Source organism: Lipotes vexillifer, unplaced genomic scaffold (assembly GCF_000442215.2).
Source record: "Lipotes vexillifer unplaced genomic scaffold, Lipotes_vexillifer_v1.1 scaffold298, whole genome shotgun sequence".
NCBI lineage: Eukaryota > Metazoa > Chordata > Mammalia > Artiodactyla > Lipotidae > Lipotes > Lipotes vexillifer.
The window spans coordinates 262,211-276,995 of NW_006793272.1; the positions used below are offsets into that span (position 1 = coordinate 262,211).

General features: G+C 36.3%; 1 protein-coding gene across 3 annotated transcripts in view; it reads right to left on the reverse strand.

Moving 5' to 3' along the window:
• AMMECR1 (AMMECR nuclear protein 1) overlaps positions 1 to 14,785 on the reverse strand; it is a 226,322-nt gene that overhangs the window by 47,589 nt on the left and 163,948 nt on the right. For 2 of the 3 annotated variants that reach the window (XM_007466292.1, XM_007466294.1), the window contains one exon: positions 7,286 to 7,396. The exons of the other annotated variant lie outside the window; for it this stretch is intronic. In XM_007466292.1, coding sequence (XP_007466354.1) covers positions 7,286 to 7,396 — 111 coding nt within the window. The remainder of the gene's footprint in view (positions 1 to 7,285; positions 7,397 to 14,785) is intronic. 3 annotated transcript variants of the gene reach the window in all.

The following is a 14,785-nucleotide window of genomic DNA, read 5'->3' on the forward strand; positions in this document are numbered from 1 at the left end:
CCACCTCTGACTTTTTGGCAAAAGTCACTCTCTACCTAGGACTGTAATTATTTATATAGCTTATCTCTCCTACTACATCATAAACTCCTAAGGCAAAATTTAGACTAGATTTACAGGATGAACTGTTTAAACATAATTAAAGGGAGAAAGAGAAAAGGGGTAAGGTTTAGAGTTAGATGTAAGAATACGGTCGCAGCCACACAGGGAAGATCAGCTCGGTGCTTTGTGATCGCCTGGAGGGGTGGGATGGGGAGGGTGGGTGGGAGGGAGGGAGACGCAAGAGGGAGGAGATAGGGGAACGTATGTGTATATACAGCTGATTCATTTTGTTGTAGGGCGGAAACTAGCGCACCACTGTAAAGCAATTATACTCCAAAAAAGATGTTAAAAAAAAAAAAAAGAATAGGGTCAATTTCCTGTAGTTCACCCTCTCCTTATGAAACACAGAAACCAAGAGCTCTGACAGGGCAAAACCCCGTTTTCAGCTTCTCTCACACCTTCACCTTTTTCAGATTTTCTACCCAAAGGCATTGTGCCTGTGGCTCTTAATCAAAGCAGCATAGGGATTCCAAGTAGAGACTCTGAAAATCTGAAAGATGTGATAAGGAATTAGAATCTGATATACTCACTACACTTAATTTCTGTGGCAGTAGGTGCTATATGAATTCAGATAGTTCTCTGTAACTCAGGAGTCATCACCCATACTGGGAATGGTTCTTACTCTTTGGTTTCTCCTGGCCAGTTTTTGGCCACATCTCTGCAAATTAGCACAACCACGGGATAATGAAGGAGTGCATTAAGCTAGCAGCTAAAATCAAGATTCCAGGACTCCACAGATTATATTTAGCTGTGCTATTCTATGGATAATTTCGAGTAAAAGGCATGCGACAATCTAGGCTCCAAACTACACCTCAAATTAAATGCTTATGAAATCTGACAAACATTTAATTTCTCATTTGGTAATTTATACACTGAAACTAACAAATTAGGTATACCTTTTAGGACTCAAGCCATGCCACCTTTTGTAAAAGGCAACAAGATGTAGATTGTAAATTAAGATAATTAATTTTGCATAGTGTTTTTGATAGATCTAATTTCTCCCTCCAAAAGGCATACTTTAGCCAGGAGCCTTGCCGCAGACACTTGCCAAAAACAGTCTGGCCTTAACATCTCCAGAATGAGCTTCGCTGACAAGAGTGTACAGTCAAAAGTGAGTGACTCATGTACAGCTTTGCTTTTCATAAGAAAAATCAATCTGGCTGATATTACCATGAGGAGTAGGGGGAGCTTGCTTAAACTAATTATTCACAGTGAGCCAAGTCTAGTTACCTAAAATAATCAAGACAAAGAATAATCACAAAATAGTCCGCCCTGAGGCAGAAAATATAATTATGCTGCTTTCAGTGGTTTTACACTCATACTGCTTTAGAAAAATGCCAGATTACAACACCAAAATATAAAAGTAAACTTGGTTTACAATGAATCTAGTTACCCAAAAGTACCCAATCTAGCCAGGACCTTTGAAAGTAATAAAGTAGGTCTGTTAGCTATTTGCAGTATCCCAAAAAGCCTAATAGTAAGTGAACATTTGTAACATGTAAACAAACAATCATCCTCTCTCCCTCATCCCCCCTACACACACACACACACACACACACACACACACACACACACACACACACCCTTACCTCACTCTCACACACACAAAAAAACACATCACCTTTTATGTGGTCACCCTATTCCCTAGAAAGAACAAACCTCCCTTACTATTTTCTCAGAATTAAGCAGTGCAACAAAGTGGCATAGTTCTGAATCAAGCTCCAGACACTGCCTGCACCTGCATAATTATTTCACTGCCAAGACGTCTAAGAACAACCAAGTAAAGGGGAAGAAAGGAAAGACAGTCTTTCAAGCGTGATGATAGGCCGTATTCCTGTTTGATGAAATAAGAACACATCTATTAATCACTTACATATTCTAGAAAAATTACTATCAACTTGAATTTACATAAAGAAATAGATCTAATACAATGGAATATTACTCAGCCATAAAAAGAAATGAAATTGAGATATTTGTAGTGAGGTGGATGGACCTAGAGTCTGTCACACAGAGTGAAGTAAGTCAGAAAGAGAAAAACAAATACCGTATGCTAACACATATACAGGGAATCTAAGAAAAGGTCATGAAGAACCTAGGGGTAAGACGGGAATAAAGACACAGACCTACTAGAGAATGGACTTGAGGATATGGGGAGGGAGAAGGGTAAGCTGTGACAAAGTGAGAGAGTGGCATGGACATATATACACTACCAAACGTAAAATAGATAGCTAGTGGGCTAGTGGGGCATAGCACAGGGAGATCAGCTCGGTGCTTTGTGACCAGTCATGAAGAACCTAGGGGTAAGACGGGAATAAAGACACAGACCTACTAGAGAATGGACTTGAGGATATGGGGAGGGGGAAGGGTAAGCTGTGACAAAATGAGAGAGTGGCATGGACATATATACACTACCAAACGTAAAACAGATAGCTAGTGGGAAGCAGCCGCATAGCACAGGGAGATCAGCTCGGTGCTTTGTGACCACCTAGAGGGGTGGGATAGGGAGGGTGGGAGGGAGGGAGACGCAAGAAGGAAGAGATATGGGAACATATGTATATATATAACTGATTCACTTTGTTATAAAGCAGAAACTAACACACCATTGTAAAGCAATTATACTCCAATAAAGATATTAAAAAAAAAAAAAGAAATAGACCTACACTTCACTGGAAAATTATTAACCAAGATTTTAAGGAATTTTCTTTGACTGAGATGTTTGTGTTCATCTACATTAATTGTAATTCTACTCTTTATAAAACTATATAATCTAAGTACTAAAAGAGAGGAAACAAATTTGTCTTTGCTTTCTAACATGTAAAAGCCACTAATGCAACTAGCTTGATGAGTACTAGACATTATTCTTTTTCAAGTGGGACAAAGAATATTTCTACCTTGAAGTTTTGACCACTAATAAATACACTAATCTGTGACCTTTAATTTCACCATGGATAAACTTCTATCAGTAATTCTGAGCTCTCCATCCTGCTTCTTATTTGCTCTAACCTTTCCTGCTTTTACTCAGGTCAAGGAAATAATAGTCTACTTAACAGTTCGATGTGGTAACTCTCACAAAGTCTTCCTGCTACCTACACAGAAACTATGTATTTTTACAATTGGGAGAAATCCTCAGCCTACTTATAAGGTCTTATTCCAGTCTACAATAAATCAAAATTTCAATTAGGAGAACATAAAACTTGACTATGACAAGTATTTTAATTTTAAAACAGTATATTTATACATAAAAACTTAATCCAGGATAGGCATTTCATTTAAAAAGTACCTGGTCATTTTTTACATTTAGGTTTTAGAGATTAAGGGACCACAAACAAACTAGATCATTATCCTCTATAAAATGGTTAGCTTTTTAAAAAAGAAAGGGTACTCATACGGATTTTTGCGTGCCCATGTTCATAGCAGCATTATGTGCAATAGTCAAAAAGTAGAAGCCACCCAAGTTTCCATGCATGGATGAATGGACAAACAAAGTGTGGTAGATACATACAGTAGAATATTATTCAGCCTTAAAAAGGAAGGATATTCTAACACATGCTACAACATGGATGCACCTTGAAGACATTATGCCAAATGAAAATGAGCCAGTCACAAAAGGACAAGTACTGTATGATCCCACTTTTGTGAAGTACCTAGAAGAGTTAAATTCATAGAGACAAAGTAGAATGATGGCTGTCAGGGGCTGGGGGTAGGGGAAATGGGGAGTTGGTGTTCAGTGGGTACAGAGTTTCGGTTGGGGAAGATGAAAAAGTTCTGGGTATTTATGGTGGATGGTTGCACATCAATGTGAATGTACTTAGGGCCACAGAATTATACACTTAAAATTGGTTAAAGTGGTAAATGTTATGGTATGCATATTTTACAATAAAAAATAAAGAGTATAGCTGGGTAACATTATGAAAACTGAATAATTATCTAGTCACAGATGAAGACAGTGAGTAACCAGATATCCTAATTTTTTTTAAAAAGACACCTATACCTGATGAGTCTTTAATTTCACTGTTTATTTTTTGTTTTGCTCTCTCCTTCCCTTTTATCCCAAATACCCTAAGTTCATTTGATTCCATTTATAAGTTTTATGATTTATAGGTTTTAAGACCAGACTCCAAGAATCACCAACTATTATGTTCAGAAGAATTGTATTCCTCTTGAAGTCTAATCCATTATTTACATGTAGCCAAAGGACACAATTTCATACCATAGAGTAGTACATTTTTGTAATAAGCATTATCCTTTTCTACAGTATTAATCCAAGTCAATTTTCTTCTGACTAGTCTATGCAACCCTGAGTTATATACTTTTTATGATCCCATCTATGGGTTTTCTGGAATTTAAAATAATGTTCTAAAATTTCAGTCTTAACTGCTAACTAGAATTTTTGAAGAATTATTGACCCATGATTAAACAATTTATAGGAACCTGCTTTCAAGTTCATTATTTTCACCATGAAGCTACAAAACATATATTCTCAGAAAATTTTATTTTATCTTATCTTAAATGTAGTAGTTAAGAGCTTGGACTTTGCAGTCAGATGGCCTGGGTCTGAATCCTGTTTCTACCACTTACTAGATGTGTGAGTGGGTGTATTAGTTAAATTAGTTAAATCTAAATCTCAGTTTCCTCATTTTTAAAATGTGGATATTAATACCTAAGAGTTGTCGTGAGGACCATGCATATAAAGGCTCCTCTGCAGTGTCTGACATGTAGTAACTTCTTAGTAAATGATAGCTATTAATACCACTAATAACAACAGCATGTAGAAATGATAAGTGCCCTATGGGACTGAAAAACATTATACTGCAACTTTTTAAAATGATGCCACAGTTTTGACTCTAAAATGAATCCAGAAAAAAGAGCAACTGTATATTTTAAGACTTGTTTTGTTTGTTCGTCTCTTCCAAATAACTTCATTCTTATTATCATATTAAGCAAAAGAAATGAAGCCAAACAAAAATGATAAGACCAGGTACATATATGTGTATATACACACACAAACACACATATCTCTCTAATGTGCTGTATACAATTTCAGGAAATTGTAGAGAAACATGGGGAAAAAAGCTGAAAAGTAAACAGGAAGAGCCATAGACTACACCTGTATATGTACAAATACAAATACAAATGTAGGCAAATTTCTAAGTCCAACTATTTGAATGATTCATTCAGAATCATATTATTGTCAGAAAAAATATACTATAATTCTTCTGGTAATTGCCCTAGGAGACAGATTCACAAGTCCAGAAAAATTGGATATTTTCATCCCTTTTTATCAATGTAGGCAAAAGAATTTCATATTTTAAGTAAAAACAAATTGCTACTATAGTTACTACCACTAAGGATTTCTAAAGTATATAATATTTGATACCGGGATTTCTGCCACAATTTCACTTGAAAGTACAAAGGTTTTCTATACTATCAATTCAGGCTCCCCAACTATAAGGAAAAATGGTAATTTTATAACATACTTCTGTTTCTGAAAATGTGTTCCTTGGAGCACTAATGGCATAAGACACGAGGGTGGGAGGATAAAAGGGTTCTGTAGTCAAAAAAGTCTGGGAAATGCTGCATTCTGTATCCCTCAGAGATTCACCACACTATTAACATAAAAGGTTCTGAGAAACCCTGCAGTGAGCAGAGCTGTTTAAATTTGTTTAACTCGTGTTCCCAAAATTTATTTGGCCATAGAACTCTTTTATCAAGCAATACCAAGGAACTGGTATTCCTCATAACAACTTATTTTAGGAAATATATAATAAATTGCCTTTGATTAGCTATTTCAAATGTAATTTCATATGCACCTGTCCTGGCAGAATTCGCTAAAGTCCCAAAATGAGTCCATGGTATTTTGTGTCAGGGAAAAAAAAAAATCTAACATGCCTAGACTTATAACTGTACTATCTTTAGTAAGTTGTAGTTATTTCCAGAATGTGTGTTTCAACCCCCTTTCTGCCTAATTATTATTTAATCAAGTCCAAAAACCCCATTTCTAATAAATACCTGTGAAAATCTAAGAATGAACATGACCCTCCAAGCCTTTCCTTTTCTTTCTGGGCTTCAGCGTAAGCTAAGAAAATCCTGTAGCTGTGAGCTACACCTTCAAATATAAGAATACTAAACTCAGTTGCCAGCATTTTATTAACTGGTGCCATGAGCAGCATTTGTGCAATTCTATAGTAAAATAATGAATCTTCCACAACATTAATCCTGAAGCAAAGTAGTGACTGATTATTACTTCATTCCCCTGACATCTCCCTAATACTCCTATTAAGTATGTAGAACAAAGTACTATAATTACTACTTTATCTATTGGAGATTGAGCAACTTGCCACAAGTACCAATAGTCAGCAGGGACCAATTTCTTGTTGGACAGACACTGTGCATATTACAACTATAGAAACTGTATCAGATAATCACCCTGAAATATGAACAAAAACAGGAAATTCCTTTGCTAATAGCTTATTATTTAAGGAATTTTCCTCTTTTGAAATAATTTTGGAACACAATTTGCTAGAAATCTAAGCTTGAACCAAAAAAATCTGATGGCATGCTAGATAGCTTTTTGTGAGTTCAGAAATTAAGAACAAAGTCTTAACAACTGTAATGAGGCATTCATTACTTTGTCCTTGTGTTGGATGAAACAAAATAAGTAAGCTGCAATTAATTCTGGGTAAAGTGTGAATGTGAATGATTATGCTGCCAGGCTGTTGCATCACTTTCTTCTTAGGTTCTCCCTTCAATTCCAAAAGTACATAAAAGTGTAACAAAACGTGTGAGATGGAATAGACATCAACAATTTTTTTAAAGCCTAACAAAGAAGACACAATGACTATTATGATGGAAATAATACATTTAAGTAACCCATAGATATTTGGTCATTGATTTTCAAGTTATACAAAATAAGATGGCCACTGAAAGAAAAAAAAAAAACACTTTAAGACATCTATGGCAGAATACATGTAATCACAGTATTTTATGTTATGATAATATATATCAATAACATTTTATCAGAGACAAGGCAAATGGTCAAAGAGAAGAAAAAAGTCTGACATGAAAGGAGTCAAGAACGTTGACAGTTCAGGAAAGAAAAAGGAGTTAAAGTATCAGGTTCAAGTTTCGTAAGTTTTTTCTTTTTTTTTAAAATGTAGAAGCAGAGGTAACAAAAATTGGTCTTCACCTGGTAAGTGTGTACTCCCTGAGTCCTGAATGCAAATTCATGGCAGAAAAAGTACCTATGCATCCACGCAATCTTTTGTCTCGACCAATCTTCCATGTTACAAACAGTGGGCTGTAATGGAAGATAAAAATAGGGTAAATCAATCAATTCAATTAAAAGAAGTATTTGTTGAATATTTACTATATCAAGGTTAGGTGCCTGAGCTATAAAGACCAGAAGACAGGCCCTCGGGGGCTTAGCATCTAGCCCAGTAGGACTGCATTTAGCAACAATTATAGCTATGCTGTACTGAATGTATTCTATATGTCAGAAAGCCCAATAAGTGGTTTTAACAGATTATCTATGTTAATCCTCATCAACAACTCTAGGAGGCTGATACTATTACTAACATTCCTATCTTACAGATGAGGCAGTCCCACAGTTAATACATCATGAAGTAGGAACTCAAACCTGGCCAATCTTGACTACAGAGCCATTACTACCTCATTCCTCATTTAAACCTCAAGTCACTGATTGATTCCTAAGTCTAGTCTAGAAAATCAGGGGAAAAAAATAAACAGATTTAATAAATACTTACTGAATGTATGGGGGGGAGGTGTGCAAAGCACTGTGAAAGGTGCTACTGGAGATACACAGTTGCCTAAAACATAGTCTTTGCTCTCTGGGAGCCAGTACAGGAGGAGGGCATGTTTACAGCTAACTAACACAAGGCAAAAGGAAGTAAGTGCTATAAGCCATGTCCAAAATGCCATAAATTAAGCTGCTGGGATAGGAGAAAATTTCAGTGAGTTTGTTCATCTTCAGCTTGGCCTAAAAGAATGAGTAGGGTTTGGAGAGGTGAAGGACAACAGCAAATATTAACAAAGTAATACTCTGAAACCAGAAAGTTTATCTTAATTTTCAGATAAAATTATTGCCAATAAATACAATCATCAAACATCAAAATATCAATTGTAATAAAATGGCAACAAGAAAATAATTTAGTTGTTTTGACTGTTGTTGTTTTAAGAAGGGTAATATAGTTTTAAATGAAGTTTAATACAGTAGATGTTTGGATTCTGCAGCAAAGCACTGACAGTCTCAATTAATGGTTACGTTTAAAAGCAATTCCTTTCTAAACAGAAGCAACTTTGTCAGATTTTATGAGATAAATTAATTTATACATTTTAGGACATTTTGTAAAAAGATTAATACCCTACAGTTGGGGATGGTTCCTGTTAATATGAGTATTCACAGTATTATTGGTAAAATATAATACATTTCTGCTTTCTAAATATTAAAATTTGGGGGGGATATACCGTATGTCATATATCTCTTATAATATGCTGTTAAGTTGGAGAACACATTCTTTATTTAAAGTACTCTCTAATCAGTCATCAGCAGTTGGGGAAAAAGCTCAAGTACTTCAATCACCCACCTTGAACATTTAAATTATGCTGTGTTCTGACAAGTAACCACAATGGCAGACAGGTTCCCAAATAAATAATGCAAACCAGGGAACAGGGAACAAGGAATTACCTCCTTCCAAGAGCCAAATGCCCAGAGGCATTGAAAAAGATGACTAAGTACAAGGCCAAGTTTTGTCAATGTTAGTATTCACATGCCGGATGACCGACACTAAAGGCCCTAAAATAAAAAGCAAAAGGTAAATCCCAGGGTTTTTTGTTTTTGTTTTGCTTTCTACATCATAAATACTATCTTATAACTTGAGACAGGATTCTAATGCTCCAGCTGAAATTTTTCTCTAATTGCTCCTGACTAGTAGTTGATCAGGAAGATAAGTATTAGATGGGATCACTTTCTCACCAATTCTTCTATTACTCATACAAATACTAGTATCCTAAAATTCACACACGTTATCTTTAAAGATGAATTTCACCTCTTCATTTTTCACCTTCTAATTTGGTAGAGTCAACGTCAGCAACCAGTAAATGGACAGTAAGAGGTCAATCCTTGCCCATAGCAATGTCTATACAAAAGAGCTGTGTGTAAGACAGGTCCCTTGGCAGATTCAGAACAAAGTGAATCATACTGTAACACATATATATACATATATATATATATATATAACATGTCTTTAAAATACCATTGATGGTTTCTCAATAACACAGAACTAAGTTGTATATTCTCTTCCTCAGTGACTTGAGTGGAAACCTGAAAAAGTATGAGTGAATTCATTTCCTATCAAAAACATGGAAGTCATTTACAAGTACTTTAGCTTCAAGCCTCTTGTTTATCCCACTAAAATAGATATGTACGCCATTCTTACTATAATCCTGTCTATTCAAGCAAACATTCAAAATTTGTAGAGTAAATAAAAAAAGAACACCATTAAACACTACACTATGAAATGTGTGGGAGGGCATTCAAACACATAGTGGGAGAAATTATACACAGTTTCTTGTTAGGCTATGCTATGACTGATGAAGGGATGATTCACTCAGAGGGTAGGGTGCTAGAGGATAAGCTGCATTTTGCCAGGCACTCCATAATAAGATGTAAAAGTACACAACACTTTCAGGGACCAGGAAGTAGTCTGCCAGTCTTGATAACTTGTTATTGTCTCTTCCAGATTTAACATTCTATGAATTTTAGGCACTGTTGAGTATATGTTCTCAAGAGCCCTCATAAGAGGTAGAGCAGATACAGAATCATCTGTACTCTCCCTGTTCCTTACCTGCCCCAGGAAACATCCTCTTTGGGGGTTGGTATTGCAGGGAAGTATCTGTGTCAAAGATGGGAGGGATTGCTACTTGACAACCCCACTGTGTTTAGGACAGATGCCTGAAGATGGAAGAAATCAGACTTTTAGTAGACAGAATAAAACTATTCCTTCAAAATCTGGGACTCTAAGTTTTCATTTGCAAATGCCCATCCAATGTCTTTTATAAAGAACATGTATATGGAAATTTAAAAAACCCAAAATATCTAAAAGCAATACTTAATGGGGAAAAGAACTTAGGAAGTTAAGCATTTTAAAGTAGACTGAAACAGAACAAACACCACGGAGCATGAGAGATTGTATCTTGTGTGCGATAACTACTTTACACAGGGCAATGATTATGGGAACACTCAATACATATCATCTAAACATAGCAACAAAGGTTTTTCTTTTCCCAACACACAGAGGGAAGAAATAGGCAACTTCATTCTTAAATGTTCTTATTAAAACATGTATGAGTTCACAAAAGGACATAAGACATCAGCATAACCGGAGACAGATCAAAGTAGAAAAAGGGATTTGAGCCTGTTGAGAGGAGCTGATTACTCAATGACAAGGAAATAAGGAAAACAGTTCATAGTAAGACAAAAAGTGAATGTTTTTGGAAAATACTTTTACCGTATGGTTTGAGGCTACCTATATATATTGAAGAAATACTACAAACCAAAAAGGGGCTCAAAATGAAATGAAATATTAATGGAAATGTTTATCTGAAGGTAACCAGACATAGCTTTTTAAGGAATTTCCCCACTTCTGAACAGTTTGTGCCACTATGTTCTGAGAAATGTTTGGAGGAAAGTAAACTCTCTCCATTTTTCCAAGTCTGTAGACAGGAACAGGAAATAACCACCTAATCTAGGTAAATCTTCCCTGCCAACTGGCAGCCAGTACTATCAGGTCAATAGTAGCTCTCAGGGGAAATGTAGTTGCACGGAATCAGCAAAAGTCCAGAAAAGCAATGTAAATCTGAGCAGGATGCTCCCCAGTCTAAGCTGCATGCCACTTCCTATGCCCCCCTTCTGAGACTATTCTATTGCTGCAGACCAGGAAAGATTAGAAATATGTTTGTGGGAGAGGGGAACAACTATGAAAAAGGTGTATTTACTTAATTTTTAAACCATAACTCCTATCTCCCCTGCCATACCAAGGCAAATACAGGTTAAAAATACGCTTAGACATTAGCAAGCCCCTACTCTGGCAATTTGCTCTTCTTTAGAAGGAGATCTGTAGGCGGTAACATTAACAACACAATGTCAGTCCCCACCAATATACTAATTACTGTAACAGGGGTATTCAACAAAGTTATTTATATTGTAGGTAGATACAGGAAAAGAGAGAAGTCCTCTAGCTTCGTTCTTTTCTTCTGTCATCAAATAATGGTCGCTCTTCAACTGAACTCAGGTTCCTCACCAACTTTGTTCAAAAAATCCAACTGTATTACTCATAACATCCAACTCAATACCATAATTCCACAGTATCTAGAACCTCAGAGAAACACAGAAATGGCAGTCTTCCCTCCACAACCAGGTTAAAACCTTTCATGTCCTATTTCAACACAAACAAGCTATATATCTCATTTCCAGACTACATAAACAACTGATTCAATTTGTAAAAATATACTCAATTATGGTTAAATCCTATATTAGTCTGTTCGAGCTGCCATAACAAAATAGCACAGACAAGGTGGTTTAAACAACAGAAATTAATTTTCTCACAGTTCTGGAGGATAGGAAGTCGGAGATAAAAGTTCCAGTACGGTTCTGCTTCTGAGAGTGCTCTTCCTGGCTTGTAGATGGCTGCTTAGTCTTTGCATGGCCTTTCCTCTGAGCTTCAGAAGGAGAGCAAGCATCCACATGAGCTCTCTTAATATCTCTTAAAAGGACACTAATCCTATTGTATCACAGCCCCATCCTTATGACCTCATTTAACCTTAATTATCTCATTATTGGCCCTATCTCCAAATACAGTCACATTAGGGGTTAGGGTTTCAACATATGAATATTGTGGGGACACAATTCAGTCCATAGCAAATCGCTAACAAAAACTTTAGCACATAGTTCAAAGTTTATGTAATAAGGTATCTAAGGTTATTAGCTGAAAGAGCTTTTAAGAGATTAAAAGAAGAGACTCTATTTCCTCTTCATTTTACAGGTGAAAACCAAAAAGCTATCTAGGCATAGTGTAGGGTCAGCTGGTTAGTGTTAGAACCTGGCTAGTTCTCCAAAATTTCTCACTACTGATTTAATTTTTTAATTAAAATTGTGAGTAGCAAACCTAGATGTCTTCTAAAATAACAGTGAATAGGAATACCCCATGAGTACTACACAGTACCACCTAGGTGAGCCTAAGCACAAATCTCCTTTTCCTCCTCCTCCTCCTCCTCCTCCCCCTCCTCTCAGAAGGGGAAGAGAAATTAGCTGAGAAGATAACAGGACAAACTGGAAACACTGGATCGGCCTAGAAACACTAGACCCAGTTTGCAAGCTTCTATACCATTCCCATTAGAAGCCCATACCAAAATCTGACATTTTATCTTTGATGGCCTCCCAACACCCTTTCTCACTCCCTTGCAACCTTCATTTTTTCCTATTGCTTAGCCAGCCTTCATCAAACTCAGGTGTTCTAATATCTACAAATTTCCACCAAATCAAAATTCCCATTTACCATTGGTTAACAACTATTTAGCTAGGTACCGATCTGATTGTTTAAGTAATTCATATTATTTAATGAGGCTTCTGAATGAATGAATGAATCATTAATGAATGAATGATGCTTAACTCTTCCAGATAATTTGAAATTCAAATTGATAGGAAGCCCTGAAAGGAGAGGAATAGAAGGAGGTATACGGTTGGTGGGTGGGAAGAGAAGGTAAGGTTCCAAAACATTTTACACTTTCTCATCTACACCAATCCTTTACTGCAGGTAAGGAAAATACCCTATATCACCATTACAGCCTTATACCACACTCCTCCCTCCAACCTTTGTAACTAGCCTGTATCCCATGGGGCTCAGGAAAATAAGGAGACACTCCTTAAACAGACAGCATGGGTTGGTACAGAAGATCACAAACACCTGAAAGTGGGAATCAGGAATTACCAATCTTTCACTACTTTTCTCTGCCTGGTGTTCCCAGAAATTCTATCATAGCAGCGTTATATTTATATATATTATATATATAATGCTAATTTAACTGGCAAATGCCAGAGGAAGAGAGGCAGTCTAAAAGTCTTGCAGATGATTGGGAAGGCTGAGTGTGTGTGTGTCTTGTAAATCAAGGGTAATCGCCACCGACACACAAACAGCCAAATCACAAGCATACTTTAAGGGATTACCTTGATTCTGCCAATTTTTGAACTGAAAGAACCATTTCTTCCTTTTAGCAAGACCAAATCAACAATTTTCAGTAAACTGAAAAAAAAAAAAAATCAGTCTCAGGCTTGATAAATTGAGATAGTCTCATTATTATTTTCATTTTTAAAGTCCCAAATTAGATGAGAACGGCAGTGCATTGGGGAAAAAAATACTACATTTGCACGTATTTTCTCTTATTAGTTTACACTGCAGTGTGTATTAAATTTAATATCTGGTAGCACTTGAAGGATGAAATAACTATGTGCTTTCTTCTGATAATAGGAACAAATCATAAATCTTTATTATCTGAAAACCTAACTCATAAAATAAATTTTAAATGACAAATTGCTATAGATATCCAAAATGAAATAATTTCTATTTGGAATTCCTATTCTGAAACCATTTGTTCAAAGAGCTTTAAAGTTTGAGACTCAGCCTTAACTATGAAAAGAATTAATTATTTTAATATAAAACAGACCAGGCCAAAAAAGATGACCTTGTACTGAAGTCCTAAGATTTCTGAACTCAATATAAGCAAAAGTAAGAGAACTAGGGGAACTAGATCCAGGGGTTTTAGAATGAATGGTGATTGATACAGTCAACTTTTACTTTTTTTACGCCATTAAAAACTTCTGTGGAACTGTGTTTCGGTACTTCCATTTGATCATTTATATGCCGGATGGTCAGGGAATTCATAACACTTAAAACAAAACAATGAAAACAACTAAGGATTTTGTTGTTGTTGTTGTTTTGGTTTGGTTTAGGTTTGTCCCTATATCTTACCTCCCCAGCTAATGACCCATCTTCTACCGTCCTTTTGTAGGAAATAAATATGCTGATTGATTTAAGCACTAATATAAAAACAGGACTTCCCTGGTGGCACAGTGGTTAAGAATCCGCCTGCCAATGCAGGGGACACGGGTTCGATCCCTGGTCCGGGAAGATCCCACGTGCTGCAGAGCAACTAAGCCTGCGTGCCACAACTCCTGAAGCCCGCGTGCCTAGAGCCCGTGCTCCACAATGAGAAGCCACCACGATGAGAAGCCCACGCACCGCAACGAAGAGTAGCCCCTGCTCGCCGCAACTAGAGAAAGCCCACGCGCAGCAACGAAGACCCAACACAGCCAAAAATAAATTAATTAATTAAAAAATAGAAATAAAAGTTACATTTATAAAAAAATAATATAAAAACAGCTGGAAAGTTATTCAGCTTCTTCATTCTAGATTTTTATCTTGTTTCCCATTCCAAGGAGATCTCATGTAATGTGCCAGCTTCATAAGTAAGACCAGCAATAAAACTGTGATATATTTGTTTTTCACATGTTTTCTGAGTTTAGAAAGGTAACTGTTGATTTTAAGGTCCTTGTATTGGATTACTTGCTCCTTCGAGAGAAAGGAGCTGGATAGACTCAGCTTTGCAGCAGGAA